We start from the raw sequence: 18,877 nt of genomic DNA, 5'->3' as shown, positions 1-18,877 counted from the left end.
AAAAAGATGCCCATAAAAATATGGATGTCATATATTTCAAAAATATAGCAACCCAATTATAAATGCAATTAACAAAAATTGTAAACAATATATACACATGATAAAATATTATACAATGCCCATAAAGAATACTTACTCTATTACTTCGTTTTTTATAATGTTTCCATGAATTATGAAATCGTGGCATGCTATATTTAAGTTATCATTTTGTCATGACTGGCTGCACCTGTCAAAACTGGTGCAATGCTATAATTAAGTTATCATTTTGCCATGACTGGCTATCGTTTCCATTCTGCGAGCAAATGTCCTACATGTTGGATAATGTCATTAATTTTACATTTTTAAGTATTTTTTCCCCTTTACCAAATAAAATTGCATTTTTCTAGGAATATTCATGTCAATTTTCAAGTCATTCTGACAATCATTCTTTTTTTTACAGTGTTTTGAAATCAGAACTTTAGTTATAATCACTCTCTATATCGTAAATCATTGCTAATTAATCTGCATTATTTATGCTTAAATACATTATATTCACCTAATTTTTATTCGTTTTTGCAAAATAGCTTCCTAATTAAGAATACTAAAAGTAACTGGAGAAAAACCTTCATCGATATATATAAAATTGATTTTCTGTCTGTCTCTGTGTGTATGTTCTCTATACAAATCTACAATTTTAGATCAATCGTCGCCAAATTTTGCATATATATACCAAATGGGACCAGACTTGAACGATAGGCTACTTTAAAATTTTGTCAGTGGAGGGAAAGTGCCCCAAATGGGCAAAAAACTGTCCGGCAACAATGGTTTTTGAGCCTCAACAATCACTTTCCGAACGTTTACTTTGGTTACAGGGGTTCCCTTGCAATGCGTTTAAGACATGTTTTATGCCTTTGCAATGGTTTGTCACTTCTCTAATCCTCTTAGCATATGTATATGTATTATAGTTTATGCCTTTATAATGGTTGGCCATATTTTCATTACTCCCAGTAATGAGGCGTTTTGAATAGACATCATCATCAGCATCGCTTTGAGGTTCAGGAAAAGGGTGATCCTCATAGAGAAATCAGTGTTAAAATTGTTGATCTTAGTTGTAATAATGCAAAAATTTGGTAGCGTTTTCTGTCACATCAATAATTTTATAAGTTTTATTGAATTCTCAATTTTTGAAATATTGAGTTCACTTACAGATATACGAAGCCCAGGAGATTAAATATAAAGTAATTATCTGAACCTATCTTATATAGAAAATGTGAAAGTATGTATGTATGTTCTTTATACAAATCGACAGTTTTAGGCTGATCGTCGCCAGATTTTGCATATATACCAAACAGGACCGGGATTGAACCGTAGGCTACTTTAAAAGTTTGTCAGAGCTAGGCAAATGCCCGAAATAGGCGAAAAACTGTCGGGCAATAATGGTTTTGGGGCCTCAACAATCACTTTCGGAAAGTTTACTTTGGTTCCCAATAATGCGTTTCAGACGTGTATATGTCTTTACAATGGTTTGTCATATCTTTAATGCTGCCATTATAACAGTTTATTCCTTTATAATGGTTTGGCTCTTTTCTAATACTCCCAGTAATTGAAGAAAACTCTGGAAGCGCCGGGTATTTTTGCTAACTTATATACAGGGTGGCCTGTAAGTGCTAATGTGGCCTTTATCTCATCAACCGCCCATCGTAGAGGTATAGTTTCAATTTAAAAAATGCTTAAAAGGTGTTTGAATAATATTCGCTGCACAAGCTGGACATATGACGTCACTAACAACAGAGAACAACAACGACGACGACAAAACTGTTCAACGCCAACTGATGAACTCAATGCTTGCCTCAAATCATCAACACTCTGACACAAAATTAAAAAAATATTATTATCCACCAACATATTCGAGTTTCAACTGCAAAATTACTCAGCACTGCTATCGTTTTCACATCAAACGTGGCAATGGAAGAATTCCCGTAGATCAAAGCACTGGACTGATTACGCTCCCAAATACATTTTGCCAGTTGTTAAACTCAGTTCCAGAACTTGCAGACAAAGTCTTCACCAACATTCAACAAAATCACCGAAACCATGAGTGGCTTTGTGAGAGAGCGATTCTGGCACCGAAAAATGACAATGTGAACAAGATCAACAAAAAAATCCTAAAAATTACTCCAGGAGACTCCACATCTCACAAATCGGTTGACACAGACACATCGCAGACAGTTCTGTATCCTGCAGAATTTCTGAACTCTTTGGATATTCCGGGTGTGCCACCGCACAACTTGACCCTCAAAGTCGGAGCACCTATAATTCTTTTAAGAAATATGGAGACACCAAGACTCTGTGTGAAGAAATTGCACAATTACATCATTGAAGCAATGATTCTAACCGGATTTGTGCCAAAGGAGAAGACGCGTCTTCATTACACGTATCCCAATTATCACTGAAGAAATGCCATTCAGTTCATTCAGTTTCAAGCGATTACAGTTCCCGATTCGTTTAGCTTTTGCCATAACAAATAAGCTATACATATAGTTGTATAAATTTTTTACGGGGCGAGCAACGTTGCCGGGTATCAGCTAGTATATATATATACTTTTGAATTGGATATCCAGGCAATAACACACTAATTTCCACTTTTTATTTATATCTTCTCAAGCATGGAAATTAAGTTCTTCGTATTGTCTTTTGATATTCAACTGCATAAATTGATATAGTTTAGGTTGTTTTAAAATGAATTATGGGTCCGTAAAGTACATCAAAGAAATTCCACAGCTTTAATTAAGCATTTTTGGAAGTAGAAACAGGCAGAAATAGATAACTTGAAGTTCGGGAGGGGGATTGAAATACTTAGTGCCCTTTAAAAAAAGGGGGAAAAAATATTTGTTTCTATGTTTCTTTAAATCTAGATTTGCTTATTTCATGATATCATGCAGGAATTCGCCATATTGGTTAACTTAGACATAGTTTGCATGTCCCTCAAAGAAAGAGGGAGATATCATGTGATCCAAACAGCCTCATTGAAGAAAACCCGGGCAGCGCCGAGTATTGTGGCTAGTATATATATATATATTATATGATTAATAATAACATGAAAAGAATTTTCAAGCACACAGTAATCCATTGAGTTAAGCAAAAAATAATTAAATTGCAAAAGTTGGTTTTTGTTAAAATGTAAGAAATATTTATTGATTAATTAATATGGGAACAGTGTTATGGGAACATTAATAAACATTTTATTTTAATTAATTATTAGAAGTTTGAACGATTTTTCAGAAATTTTATTGTTTTTATGTTAACATTATTTAAAACAAAAAGAACAGTTTAAACCAAAAAAAACCTGGTTGAAACCAAAAAACCCAATTTTTTGGTTTTTTTACCAACCCTGCAAACAGGGTATTCACAAAAATCCAGAGAAACTCGAGCGGGTTGGGTTTTTCTAGAAATACCCAGGTTTTTGTCAATCCTGGTTTACCATGCATCCCCTTCAACCACAATGAAAACATGGTCACAGTGCACGCAAACAGGATTTTTTTCAGATATAGTTATCATTCAATTATCGTTATCAGAAACCCTAAATCCCAATGTGATCACATTAAGCGGTATGGACTGTGGTAGCACAATTTTAGCGCGAGTTCAGCTTCATTCAAACTCATAACAAAGTAAAATGAACATCTTCGAGAATGAATTAGGATTGAATGAATTAACTATGAACAGTTGTTAGAATGTTTCAATAGTACTCGGAAAATATAAGAAAAACCTCAGTAAATTAAAAGACAAGCAACTAATTAGCTCAAACATTAAAAATTAATCACAACTATTATGTAAATGGCATACACAGAAAACTTACACCGGGCAATGTTTTCTGCTCATGAAGAGCGTTCTGAGCTTTGATGGCACTTTCTCGGGAACAATAAGTCAAGAAGGCACAACCTGAAACAAAAATTAGGAAAAATGATCATATGCAAGTCTTAAATGCAGAGTTGCTAAATGCGAGTGAAAGTGCTGCTGACCATAATTGCTGGAAGGCTAGAGCACAATGATTGTCAGAAGCGTCGGAAGTGTTTTTAGACCCGTGGGTGCTCAACTTGATATTTATAAAGGAGATTTTGATTTCTGAATTAATTGTATAGGTGCCCGGTCTGGTGCTACAAAATACTGTGGGTGCTTGAGAATCCAATGCACCCTCCAGTTCCAATGCCACTGATAATCAACTATTCTACTTGTGAACATAGAACATAGGTCACTAAATTATTATAAAACGGCTGAACAAATACCAGGCACCAGGTCGCCATGGCAACTAAAAAACAGATTGGTGCCTAACAAATTCTTTTTTATGTTTTGGTAACTGAAATCAAGTCTCAGGACCGCAAAATTTTCTGAAATTATGTGAGCGTGTCTACTAGCAGGAAAAGGGGTCTTTAAGCCCCATAGAAGTCGAAGAATACTTTATTTTGGAACAATTTTGGCTGAGGTAAAATGCTTGGCACCTATGAAATTTTGCTGGCTCCTAAGTATTTTCTCGATTTGTCAAACTGTTACAAAACATCCACGAATTCGGTTTCAGAAAATTAATCCCTGAAAGGTTTTTAAGGTGCATAACAATATGCTTATTATAATGGAATTACCTTTTTAGCACAATAATATAGAAAGCAAAAAATCCAACGATGTTAGCTAAAAATGTACAAAATTGAATGCCGGACAGCTGTTTTGGGGCTACTTTAGCCCCATTTCTTTCTTTCTTTCTTTTTTCAAACAATGAAGGGGTTATAGTAGCCCTGCAACAAATACCAGGCACCAGGTCGCCATGGCAACTAAAAAACAGATTGGTGCCTAACAAATTCTTTTTTATGTTTTGGTAACTGAAATCAAGTCTCAGGACCGCAAAATTTTCTGAAATTATGTGAGCGTGTCTACTAGCAGGAAAAGGGGTCTTTAAGCCCCATAGAAGTCGAAGAATACTTTATTTTGGAACAATTTTGGCTGAGGTAAAATGCTTGGCACCTATGAAATTTTGCTGGCTCCTAAGTATTTTCTCGATTTGTCAAACTGTTACAAAACATCCACGAATTCGGTTTCAGAAAATTAATCCCTGAAAGGTTTTTAAGGTGCATAACAATATGCTTATTATAATGGAATTACCTTTTTAGCACAATAATATAGAAAGCAAAAAATCCAACGATGTTAGCTAAAAATGTACAAAATTGAATGCCGGACAGCTGTTTTGGGGCTACTTTAGCCCCATTTCTTTCTTTCTTTCTTTTTTCAAACAATGAAGGGGTTATAGTAGCCCTGCAACAAATACCAGGCACCAGGTCGCCATGGCAACTAAAAAACAGATTGGTGCCTAACAAATTCTTTTTTATGTTTTGGTAACTGAAATCAAGTCTCAGGACCGCAAAATTTTCTGAAATTATGTGAGCGTGTCTACTAGCAGGAAAAGGGGTCTTTAAGCCCCATAGAAGTCGAAGAATACTTTATTTTGGAACAATTTTGGCTGAGGTAAAATGCTTGGCACCTATGAAATTTTGCTGGCTCCTAAGTATTTTCTCGATTTGTCAAACTGTTACAAAACATCCACGAATTCGGTTTCAGAAAATTAATCCCTGAAAGGTTTTTAAGGTGCATAACAATATGCTTATTATAATGGAATTACCTTTTTAGCACAATAATATAGAAAGCAAAAAATCCAACGATGTTAGCTAAAAATGTACAAAATTGAATGCCGGACAGCTGTTTTGGGGCTACTTTAGCCCCATTTCTTTCTTTCTTTCTTTTTTCAAACAATGAAGGGGTTATAGTAGCCCTGCAACAGTTGTCTGGCATTCAATTTTATATACTTTTTACTAACATCTTTGGGTTTTTGCTTTTTACAATATGCTAATTGTCCAACCTCCAGCCAAAGTTGTCAAGCCATGACTTAGCAAATTGCCCAGACTTCCGGCACTGGCAACTTCACTAAAATTCTTAACTTTAGACACACTGTAACATGCATGCGAAAATTAATTTTTGGTTGTTCCAGATAGGGAGGTTTGGTTACACTGGACAACAATGAAATTGTGTCTGACATGAAAATATATTCAATTCAAAATGGCTTTGACCTGCTGAACATGAATATCACAATGAAAGTTTCATTAGATATTGCTTTTGACCAGCACTATTATATGACAAAAAAAGTGGTAAGGATCATATAACCTGTTACCAGAAAAAATGGCCAACCTCGATGCAGGCTGACTACAATTGGGCAATTATAAGAAATGTTCATTATGTCCAGTACAAGTATACTGCCAAAACAAAGTATGTGTAAAATACAGATAAATGATGTAAAGTGTTGTAATACATTTGTGTTTCTATGCACTTTTGTAGTGTTTGCAAGTTACTTGCATTTTTATGTTGATTGGTGTTGTGCCTCTGTATATTGAAGTTTATAGTAATTTATGCTATTTTTCTGTACATTTATTTTGTTTTCTATATACTTATGTTAGGGTTTGACAAATGTGAGGTCGCCGTGGTTGGTATGGACAAATAAAAAAATTTTACACGTGGCTACTTAATTGGACTCTGAAGATCAAATTTTTAGGAAAGGTATTGGTGCAAATCTTGATAAAAGGTAATTTTTGACTATTATTCTTGAAAAATATACTTTTTTAGCTCCTAAAATATTTTTCTGATAACCTAAATGATTTCTTGATTTGTCAAGGCGTGACTCATGTTGTGTTACAATGTATTGTATTGTGGTGAAGATCCTTAGTATACGGCCACTGCCGTCTTAATGCATGGGCCCACAGGATCACTGCCCAGGAGCCTCTGAAAAATGAGAAGTATTTGCATCTTTTGAGAATTGGCCAGGTAGGACCTCAGAAAAATTACTTGGCCTGGGGGGCCCATTATACTTTTAAGAGAGCCCTGTATATAGTTGAACCTCATAAGACACAGAAACACCCAAAATACATCATCCTTCCCAAATTTCCCTTTAATTTAAAAAAAACAGCAATTCCATTATGTCCAATATGGAAAATTACTTAAATTACTAAAAAAAATTGTGTTCAGTCTAACATCAAGAAAAATCATTTAATACCAATTAAATATTTTCTACACATGGATCACAATCAAAATTTTTTTTTTGGTTAATACCAAATCCAGGCAGCACAAAATATATTTTGTGTTTCTTTTGACTTTGCTATAATGAGGTTCAACTGGGTGTAGGAAGACTTTATTATTGATTAAAATTAAAATATTAACCATGTATGTCTTGGGTTCCAAAATGTTCATGGAAAATTGACTGTTAGGTTCCTCTAATCTTACATTTAAGTAGGAATTCTTTCTCTCTACTAACAATAGCATAAATGGTATTTACGAAAATTATAGTTAAAAACATATGTAACGCACCACTTATTATTTTGATGTATTTTTTAAGAAAATGGAAATAGAGTCACATGGAATCAGCCACAAACAAAACTTAACACTCCAACTTCATTTATATCCAACAAATAAAAGAAAAAATCCCCTTTACCATGAGGGTCCCCACTTTGACTTAATGAGTCCCTGAACAAAGCAAGCATTTGGGGATTCCCAACATCTTAATTTCCCAAATTTTCAATTCTTCATTGAATATGTGCTCTTTAGATTTTGGAGGACCCCTGAGCCACAATGCCACCCTTGCTCAAGTAGAAATCTGTCCCAGATTATTGCTTCTTCACCAGGTAAACTGATTAAATGTAAGCTTTTTACACAGTTCATGAGTTTCAAACTCCCTCATATGAACAGGATCCACAATACAAAGCCCCCAACATAGAATAGGTCCTCTTGCAATCTGGACAAGTACGTTACCATAGACACAACTGAAGACATGACCCTGCCTTCCTTATTTCAACAGGGTTGTGTCTCCAGTGGTATATATGGTAGCATGCTTGTCCGATATGCATGAATTATCTGGGTTCAATCATTTGATCATTTTTGTCACACCACTGTCATTTTCTGCACACAAGGGCTAATTAGACCAGGACCTACAATTAATTGCCGATTCCGAACAGCAGGCTTGTTTTTACACTCATCGAGAGGTTGGTGTGCTAACCTCTCGATGGGGGATTCCCTGCGATAGCTATTTTTTCTGCTGTCATGTCCCCGTTTCTGTTGTACCCCTGTCAGGAAAGCTTTCTGACAAGGACGAGCTGAGTATCGAACTCACGACACCTCTAAAGTACAGTACCAAAGGTACTTTAGGCGAGTACCTTATCGACCTGGGCTACTGCGCCCTTATCTGGGTTCAATTCCCAGCGGAGACTAAATGACATTTCTCTCCTAAGTTTACCTCTGCATAATATCTAGAAAAGGTCTATTTCCTTGCTAGAATCTTCTATCAGCAGGTCATTCTATATTGAAAAAATAAAAAGGTTCATCCTACGCTGGAACCCCACGAATTTCACCATGTGAGGAGAAGGGGAAATGAATATAAATCACAACCAAAACCTAGACAATAGCAAATTTTTCAACAAATGACAAAAACATGGACAAAAATTAAAAAAAAAGTGAAATTCCAAAAATTTCACAAGAATACACAGGGGAGCCACCTCAGAAAAATCAGCCCAAGTTTTGGGCTCCCGGGAGTTTCACCTGCACCTTAGTTCCCTCTTGGGAAAAAGTGATCTTCTATGGTAGCCATATCTTCAGTGCTCCTATGCTCCTCGAAACACAGAGAGCGCCCAAGGTTCAATTTCATGCTCATGAGTACTTGATCAATGCTTCAATCAAACATCCTGTAGAAATTGCATTCAAAGATTACAAGTATGCAGATTTTGGCACAAGTATGTCAAAGTTGCCTTAAGGACTGCTCCACATTTTATGATGGGCATATATGCAGTGCTCTGGACTTGACAAAGGTTGATGACCTTTGAAGACCAGACACACTCCACTTCCCATCTCAGAGAGATATTGAAGCTTCCCGAAAGATGGGTGTATCCGGAAAGTTTTATCATAAACAACAAAACATTGTCGTCTCAGACGAGAAGGTAACAAAAAATAATATATATATATAAAAATGATCGTCAATCTGAAATCACATAACAGATAATTAAAATCTAAACAACAAACGCCAATGGACAATCAAAATTACGAACAAGATTATAAGATGATAGCATATAGTCCATCTCATAAAGAATCTAGCAATCGTCAGTCAATCAAATGATTGTAAATAATGAATATAAAATTTCTCAAATTGCAGTGGATCAGCTAATCAGTCATCTGTTTACATTGTTCAGCTTCCACATCAGTTCAGGTCTACAAATTTACACGAGTAAATCCTTGAATGAAATCTCATAGTCACAAGACACCACGGGTGGAAATATGGGTGGTTTTTCCCCCAGGGGTCAAAGGAGGAGCCGACTGATTTAATGTATATAAGAATTACTCAATTATCCACTTATTACTCCACTATCATCATCTCGCCCTCCAGCAATCGTCACTGTAAACCCCCCCCCCCAAATGTTCAAGTGATCTTCACCTATGGAAGACACTCAAAGTCCCCGAGCCAGGCCATGCCAAGAGATTGCCTTTCCCAGGCTGCCCCCCCCCCCCCGAATGAATATATTTTGAGCCAAAAAAAGCATACATGCACGGAAACACAAAACATATGGGCACACACAAAAACATTCAGGCTGCAGACTTCAATTATTTGGGGGAACTCTGTTTGAATCGAGGAAGGGAAGTGGGGCCTGCTAAGGGGCTGATCATTAAAAAATAAAAGACAAAAATTTGCAATGCAAACAAAATCCAAAGCGGAAATAAACAAGTTCTCTCCATGTTCATCCCACAAACAAAAATTTAGAACGCAATATGCACAAGAAAAGTGGCTGAGGGCCCCACCCCCAATCACCTGAATCAATATGTTTCAAGTGGAAGAAAAAAAACGTATGCCCAGAAATATACTAAACCTAGAAACACAAAATATCAACACCAAAATAATTCATGCATGAAAGTCTTCAATAATCTGGGGACCCCTATTTGATACGAGGGGGCTTCCCCCCGTATTCATAATCTGGGGGCCCCTTAGACGATCAGTATTACCAGATAAAAAGACAAAAATCTGCAATGTCAACAATAACCGGAAGCGGAAATAAACAAGTTCTAGTCATGGTCATCCCAAGAACCAAAATCGAACACACTACACAAGAATCAATATGCACGAGAAAGTAGCTTGGGGGGTCAGCACAACGAGTTCGCGGATTAAGAGACCCCCCCCCGAATTAAAAAAAATTTCGAGTGGAAAAAAAATGCAACGCACAGAAACACTAAATATCGAAACACACACAAAAAAAAAAAACCACCCATATAAAATCTTCAATGATCTGGGGGGCCCCTACCGGACTCGAAGGGGACCCGGTGGGACGCTCAACATCACGAGATGAAAAAAATAAAATTCGCAATGTAAACAAAACGCTACAATAACCGAAGCAGAAATAAACAAGTTCTGGTCATGATCATCGCCCGGAATCGAGATGAGTACGTATACAACACAACAGACGACAGCAAAAAGACGAATAAATTTATTTATTTTTTTTTTTTTGTTTGTATACAGAAATATAAAAAAAAAAATGCATTCAACGAAATACGGAAGAGCATCCTCTTCGGGAAACAAAACTAGGGATAAAGCTTACGCGGACAGCCATTGATAGCTCCTCGAGATGAGTCACGCGTGAAGGGAATGGGAAGCTGATGCTGCTGCCCGAAAATAACCAGACAAAGGAAAAAAAAAAAACCAACCAAGCTAATTACGTAATCAAGTCAGACGACAACTTATAAATAAAGAGGGAAAAGAGAAGGAATAAAAAAAAAAGGCGGAAATTTTAAACTAACAATATAAACAAAACTGTATAAACAAAAAAACAACAACTCAAACAACGCACCCACAATGTGGGGAAAACAAAAACAGAAAAAAAAGAGAGCTCCCTCTCTCTCTTACCTTTGTGCATACCCGTATATTTATCTTTGAGAACTGTCAACTCGTAGATCTTGCCGAATTTTTCGAACAGCGGCCTGAGCTCTTTTTCGTCGAGGTTGCGAGGAATTTGTCCGATGAACAGTTTTATGGCATCGTGATCTTTGCTAGGCGTCGCAGGTTCGTGATGGTGATGATTATTCTGTTGTTGTTGCGAGGATGATACACTTAATTGTCTCGAAACTGGGTCCACGAACCCATTCACAAGCGTAGCCATGTTGTTCACAACACGCTCTAATCTACTGCTGTTGCGGAGGCCGCTGCTACCGAGGACGGGGGTCAGCGAGGAGGAGGAGGGGGAAGCGGGACAGCACAAGCAGTTCCTCAACCACGCGCTGCTGCTGCTCCGCTTTCCTCCGCCGCCGCCGACAAAAACTCGCTCTCTGATTGGACTGTTACCCCCCACGAAATAACGGGAAAGCAACAGATCCCTACCACTCATTTTTTTCATTTCGTCTTTGCCGAGTCTGCTCCAGTAGTTTCGCTGCTGCTCGCTAGTCGGCGTAAACATTTTTTTTTTTTTTGTTTCTTGTGTGATCGAAACCTTGATGTTTAAAGGGTGGTGTTTGAATTAATTTAAAAAGACACGCTCTCTCTCTGTTTCTTTCAAGGGTGGTAAAATTCACGTGGAACTGATTAATTGGGCTCGGGACGCAGTGTGTCCTATTAAATCACATCTTCTCGAATGAGAGGAAAAATCTCGAGTTCCGGACCTGGCGAGAGTCGTGGACAGAGAGAGCTGGAAGAGAGATGGCGCATGCGTGGTCAAGTCTCGTTACGCAATCGATCAAATTGCGTGGGTTGATTAATTGATAGAAGATATATATTTAAATACCTATATTTACACTTGATACATATAAATGTAATGTATGCATGTAAGCTCATGCTCATGCGTGGGAACGAGCGCAGTGCCACTCGAGTTTTTGCTTGCAGAAATCCTGTTGCACATGAGGGCCGAGTGCAAGCTTGCCGGCCCGGTGCGAGGGCAGTTTTGCAGCCCTCTCGCAGCGGTGGATTTAGGGTTTTGTTGCCACCTGTAGGCTACACAAACTTTGCTGCACTTCTCTCGTCCTGGTCCACTAAATCCTCAAATTTTCTGCCCTGGGCTACAGCCCGCTTTTAGCCCCTGCCCTGAAGTCACTCTCTTTTATTAACATACATACTTGTGCATTTTCTTGGTCACTCTTTTGGCCGATCACTGACCTAGTTCCTTGCCGTCTAGCTCACTCCCATGCAGGGCCGTCATTTCAACTTTTTCCAGGGGGGGGGGGGGGCAAAGCACATGTACTCGATGTATGTATATATATATATATACCGTTTTTAGTGTATTTTCAAAAGCTGTAATAAGCCCCCGTCATAACCCCCCCCCCCCCCTCCCAAATGACGGGCCTGCTCCCATGCTTGCAAACTCTCAAAGTAACTCATTTTACCACTCACATGCTTGCTAACTCTCTAGGTCACTTTTTTGGCCGCTCATTGACCTGGTCCCTCACTCTCTGTGTCACTTTTTTGGTCATTCACATGCTTACACACTGTTTCGGTCGCTCGCTTGCGCACGTTCTACGTCACTGTTTTGTTCGCTCACTGACTTGGCCCCTTGGCGTCTAGGTCACTATCACTTGCAAACTCCCCAAGTCACTTTTCCGGTCACTAATATGCTTGCAAATTCTCCAAGTCACTCTTTCGGCCCCTCACATACTTGCAAACTCTTCAAGCAGGGCCGCCACTAGATACTTTATCAACCGGGACTAGCGCGGATTTTGGAGTCCCTGTGGAATGTAGAAGGAGCAGTTGGGGGGGGGGGCAATTTTTCTTTTGAAGCGGGAGGGTGGTTTACGTTTTTTCCTGCAAAATAATACTATAATCTCGGCTTGCCTCCCCACTTTGAGTACGCCAATGTTCACGTGCTTGCACACTGTTTTGGTCCACAGACCTGATTCCTTGCTCTCGTCACTAAGTCCCTCTCTTTGTCATTCACATCCTTACAAACTCTCTAGGTCACACCTGGTCCCTTGCTCTCTAGGCTACTCTTTAAGTCACTCACATGATAGTACACTGTTTTGGTGACTCTCTTGCGCATGCTCAACGTCACTATTTTGTTCGCTCGCTGACCTGGCCCCTTGCCGTCTAGGTCACTCACATGCTTGCTCTCACATGTAACTCTCTAGGTCACTCTTTTGGTCTCTCACTGACGTAACCCCTCGCTCCCCAGGCAGAGGCGGATTTATAGCTACACATTTAGCCTCCCTTCCTCCATTCTATTAATTGACCCACTCGTTCCAAATTTGTTGCTCCCTCAGAATCTGTTGCCCTGGACCCCCCCCCCCCTAAGCCCCTTCCATTCTTGTAAATACGTCTCTGCCCTCTCCTCATAGGAATAAGAACCTGGAAACTCAAACCCCAAATAATTTATGATATATTATACAATGCAATATTACCCCTCTACATACGGGAGGACTGTCTGGCCAATAGCTGTAGATCAGCGCCTCCGTTGCCAAATAATCTGTTCTCGGCTCTCGCGCTCAAAATCAATTTTTTTAGGGTTTTTCGCTTTAGCGATCCTTTTTATCCGTTCTCAACCCCCCCCCCCTTCCCCAACAGTCATATATTTGTGAATCCCTTACTCCAGCAACCATTTGCCCACGGGTTTTCTTGACCTGATATTCACGTGCCCGAAAATACCCCGTAAACATATACAATCCCTTAAAACGTGAGGCCTATAGCTATAGACTGAGATCTTGGTAGAGCCCCTCATTAGTGAATTTACAGAATGAAAAAACAAAAAATGAGAAGTTCTCTCTCGTCCCAGAAAATATCTGATTAGAATTTTTCAAAGTAAGCATTTGAATTGGTTCTACCAATTATAGCCAAGTAAGAGGTCCTCAGAAGAACTCCCCCCCCCCCCCCCCCCCGGAGGTCTATGATGCTCTTACCTCTTTGAGCGGCATTGACGAGATATCTCGCCTCTTTAAAAACTCCCTTATTTCAGCAATGACAAGCCCAGATATTTTGTAAAGTTTATTTCTCAATGGAACACTTTTCCTAATCCCCCTTAGTTTGCACCTGTTGAAAATCGGAAGAAAACGTACTTCATTAAGCAATATATGACATTTTAAAAGGAGGGTTTGTTAATTTGTGCTGTGCCTTTCAGAGGGCCAGAGGTGTGCAAGTGAACATTTTCTTTCCAGATTACGAGGATTCTAATTAATCAGAGAAAAGTACTTATGGAAACCCAAACTACTTTCATTCCTTTCACATTAAATTCTTTTTAGTTTCCAATACGTAAAATTCTAATTAACTAAAATAAAACGATTTGGAGAAGCTAAAGAGAGGGTTTTTCGACTGACTTCACAGAAGGTATTCCAAAACATTTTGAATTCGCGGCACACTTGGGGATGAAGTTGAAATATTATATTTATATCTGGCGGCACTTTTTTCATGTCTTCAAGCAGTTCAGCTGCTCACTTCACTCTGAATGGAAGTAGGAAAGCATGTCATTCAAATTAGGACTTTCTACGATTAGTAATAATTAGGGCTGGTCCGATTAATCAGTTAATCGGTCAATTGTTAATCGCAGTTAAAAAATTTTAGTTCAGTTAATCGACTCGATCAATCCTATTAAAACTTGCATAAAAAGTTTGTACCTTAACTTTATTTGTTTAAAGAAACCGATTAACCGATTAATTGTTTTAAATTATGTGCCGTATATACTCCTGTAAAAGCACTTCCTCCTGTATATAGGACCAACAATACAATAGAAAATTGAAAACCCGTGTATAAGGCGATCCTAAAAAATTTGACACATTTTGGAGGGTAAAAAATGTATACAGTCAAACCTCGTTAATGAGTCACTCTTGGGAGAGCAAAAATATGACTTAGTAAACGGAGTTAAGTCAATTCCTATCTTCCTATGGATGCATTCATGCAGGAAAAACCAAATTTTAGTCATTCAAACATGTTCAGTCATGAAAATTTATTACTGGAGTTTTTCGTAATCAATTAATGTTTATTTGCTACATAATTACGCATTTGAATAACACGAAAATATTACAATTTTAAATTTTTCAAAATTCGCAAATTTTTCTACATGTTTATGGTAACCAAAATATTGTCTTCTTGTATAGCACTTCACTTTTTTTTGTGGAACATTATAAATGAAAACGTATATTCTTTATCTATGAGTTGGAAAAAAAACTCTTCATTTTACACTTCGAAAAAGCTCGAATTTTGTTCACGTAGAATTGGTGGTTGAAGAAGCGATCCTTTTTTCTCCAAAGATAGAAATTGGAAGTCTCTGTCTGTTGTGCGTTCCTGTCCCGATACAAATTTTCTTAATAGATCGATAGAATCAATGGCCTTTTGTTTGGAAGGCATCTTCGCAGGTGGTAATTCTTCGTCTGTTTCGTCATCGGATATGTTTTTACTTCCCTGAAGTTCAGCTACAATATCCGTTACGGTGTTCTCAGCACATATCTGAAGATTTCCGTCAGCATTCAGATACGTTCCTTCATCAGGCGAATCTTTCCCACGATTTTGCAGGTGTTTTAACAACACGGAAAAAGGGACTCAGTCATCATAGTCAACTTCACTTTCATTCACAAAATTCTCAGAGAAACCAGCATGACGGAAGAAATTTCTTATGGTAATTTCAGACAGGGCTGCAACTAGATGCTTGGTCACCCGGGGAAAGCGCGCATTTTGACGCCCCCGAGAAGAGGTTTCAGAATGAAATTTGCTCCCCCTCGGGTCCAGCACCCTAGGCACGAGACCCACCTGCTCCCCCCAGTTACGGTCCTGATTTCAGAGATTCTATTCCAGCTTTTCTGCACCTAGAACATGGCATCAAGTACGTTCACATGGAAATTTTTTTTTCATCGATCACTCTGATGAAATCCTTCAACAACAATATTTTATAAGATTTGAAACTTTGGATGACTCTTTGATCGAGTGGTTATAACACAGAAGTGGCATTTAGAGGAAGATAAATTAACTCGATCGATTGCAATCCATTAACTTTCACGTGAGCCGCACAATTATCATCAATAAAGACCACTTTTCTATTGGTTGCATGAAACTTATTATCTATGCGCTCTAGAGTTTTCTTTTTCCAATATTTTAGACGTCATTCATGACTTAGAGTTAGATTCATAAATTAATGGTAATGATTTAAGTTGAACGAAACACATTGGGGGTTCTTACACTCTTACTTATAACAACAGGTTTCAGTTTTTCGGTTCCGGTCATGTTTGCACCAACCAGAACTGTTATCCTATCCTTGCTTGTCTTAAGACATGAGCACTTTCCGGTTCGAAATGTCAACGTCTTGTCGGGCGACAAGCGGAAAAACAAACTAGTTTCATCTAAATTGAACACATGATGCGGATCATGATGGTATAGAACATTTTTTGAGAACAGCCTCTTCCCAATTATCTATGGCAGACATATTAGCAAACGCACACTCACCTTTAACTTTTTGAAGGATAGTGCATGTGTGCATAGATAGTTCTTGATCCTTAAAACGTTCTACCTATCCATTTTGCTGGCATGAAAATTTTCACAACACCGAGTTCACTGGCTATTTCCAATAATTTTTCTTTCAAAAAATTTCCTGAAACTGGAAAATTTTTCGCCCTAGATTGTTATATCATACAAGCAGGCAGGATTCGATATCTTTAAAGTTCGAATCTCGACATCTCTTGAGCTTTGTAATCCCATCGTGCGCTGCCAAAGGAATCAACCCCTTAAATGCCATGATACTGTTCAAACTTGTACGGGGTATTCCCTTCATCTTTACGAATGCAGCTTTTGTCATTCCTGATTTTTCATATTCAACCAATAAACGCTTTGTGAATGAACTTTTTTTTTAATTTTTGGAGAACATTCCGAGAGAGAGAGAGAGAGAGAGAGAGAGAGTAGGACGAGAGCGGACACAGAAAACTGTGTTGTTCATGTCTGGTGAACAGTAGAAAAATGAACTTCATTTTTTTTTCCTCTGTAGTGAATACTAGGGTTACAGATGCTCGACAATCGTACTGCCACGATTTGTTTAAGACGTTTAAAAGCAGCTAAAAATATATTGAACTCACCCTATAAACTAAGCGTTTTTTTCCTCTAAAAAACAAAAAAAACCCCGGCAAATTTCTGCCATGGATACTGCTTTTTCAGCAAAAGATGCCCAAAAACCGCAATTCTCCAAAAAAAATATATATATTCTACTGAACCATTCCTAAATAAGAAATAGCCCAACGTTGACAGAAGGATTCTGTTAACAAGCCTATAGTAAAAGTGAGGTTGGGGGAATGGAGACAGCTTCAGTGGCTTCTGCTTGAGAAATGCGAGGTATAATATATCTTTGACACAGTATAAGAGTGAACGACGAACTTATCGTGCATATTTCATGAAGAGCTTCCGATTTGAATGGTAATTTTCGAAAGGGTACTTTCGCTAAAGTGACTCATTAAGCGGAGTAGGGTGACACATTATCAGGGGTTTAATAACATTAGAACCCCATCGTAGAGGACAATTGGGATTTCCAAAAAGTGATCCAGTAAACGGAGTGACTCATTACCTGACGCACTACGACTGTATTTATAAAATATAAAAGTTTTTTTTCGAATAAAAAAATGATTAAAAAAAACCCCTAAATATTTTTCTCCTCTCATTTACTCACCCCCCCCCCCTTTACGAGACCGCATTAAAACTTGATCTCAGTGGGCTATATGATACTATAAAAGGGCAAAAAGGCATGATTGTACAAAATGTTTAGTCTGCTAGACGGATATAAGCGATGGCTACTGTTCGCGGGCCACAAACTGTTTTACTTATCGGTCCTGCGTGGACTGATACTTTTTCTTGGAAATCCCTTTGACGTGGAGACGTCTTAACGCAGCAGCTTACCTGGGCACTGACTTGGGCCTCTTGGTGCATGAGGAGGCCTTAGATGGCAATTAAAATAAATTTTCTAATTTGTTAGGGTCTCAGTGTATTGCTAGGACAGAGCCCCCTTCCACATGATGATGAAACATGGCTTTGTTTTCGTGGGCCGAGTTGAACGAGCACCACCTACAGATAGGCCTCCGCACGCTGCTTGTGACGTCAGTAAGTAGTCCATTTTCCCTCAGATTATTCAGGAAAAAAAACTTCCTGCTCGTGCCAGTATCATCGTTGTGCGGAAAAGAAATGATCGGGCTCAGAATTGGCGATTTCTATGCCCCACATCCAATCACTATGCGGAATTTGTAAGCCAATCAAGAAGATTCTACGCCAAAATAAGAAGAAACGAAATAGGATGGTGTGTTTCAAAATGTGGAAAACTTGCTAGGTAGTCTGAATGACGTTTATGTCAACCCGTGCGGAGGCCTTCTATCTGTAGGTGCTGGTTGAACCCATTTTGCCGGCCGAAATTAGTGCACTTTGCTGTGGGGTAGATAAAACTTGGGCTGAACTTTTTTCTTCAAAAATTGACCCATTTATAAGCAGGCTCTCCCGATATATGGAAGATTTTCTGAACAAAAACCCTGCTTATACGCGAGTATATACGGTGCCTATATAGCCGATAAGATTTTGGATGTGATCACATTTAAAAATATTTGAATTAACATTTTGATCAAATTTTTCGGCATGGGAGAAATACAAGTCTATTCAACAAAAACTAAAAATGATTTCAGTCTGAAATTGAGTTTGCTAAGTTTTAGAAGGTAAAATTTATTGTATCCACTATGAACAGTATTTTTTCGTATTCTTGGAAGAGAATCCGTTCCTTTCCCTCCCAAGTAATATTCGGGAGGAGTTTCTATAGGAAAACAAGTACATATGATCGGAAATACATAGTTTCGAAATCAGTGTGACTTACGTAAAATAATCAATTTAAAAAAAACGATCCAAGATAATTACAGGTTT

At 38.2% G+C, this 18,877-nt stretch overlaps 1 protein-coding gene across 2 annotated transcripts in view; it reads right to left on the bottom strand.

Moving 5' to 3' along the window:
• The window catches only part of LOC149068806 (CUGBP Elav-like family member 3-B), a 42,818-nt gene extending 31,532 nt beyond the window's left edge, over nt 1-11,286 (bottom strand). For both annotated transcript variants that reach the window (XM_089250538.1, XM_089250539.1), the window contains exons 1-2: nt 10,943-11,286; nt 3,836-3,918 (exon numbers count right to left, since the gene is read on the bottom strand). In XM_089250538.1, coding sequence (XP_089106664.1) covers nt 3,836-3,918; nt 10,943-11,195 — 336 coding nt within the window. In that variant the 5' untranslated portion in view covers nt 11,196-11,286. The remainder of the gene's footprint in view (nt 1-3,835; nt 3,919-10,942) is intronic.
• Nucleotides 11,287-18,877: the final 7,591 nt, after the last annotated feature.

The sequence above is a fragment of the Pholcus phalangioides genome, unplaced genomic scaffold (assembly GCF_987345545.1).
Source record: "Pholcus phalangioides strain wild (caught in Gottingen) unplaced genomic scaffold, Ppha-v1.0 ptg000024l_1, whole genome shotgun sequence".
Lineage (NCBI taxonomy): Eukaryota > Metazoa > Arthropoda > Arachnida > Araneae > Pholcidae > Pholcus > Pholcus phalangioides.
The sequence above is the reverse complement of the archived record's forward strand: the minus strand, read 5'-3'. Positions and strand labels throughout refer to the sequence as shown.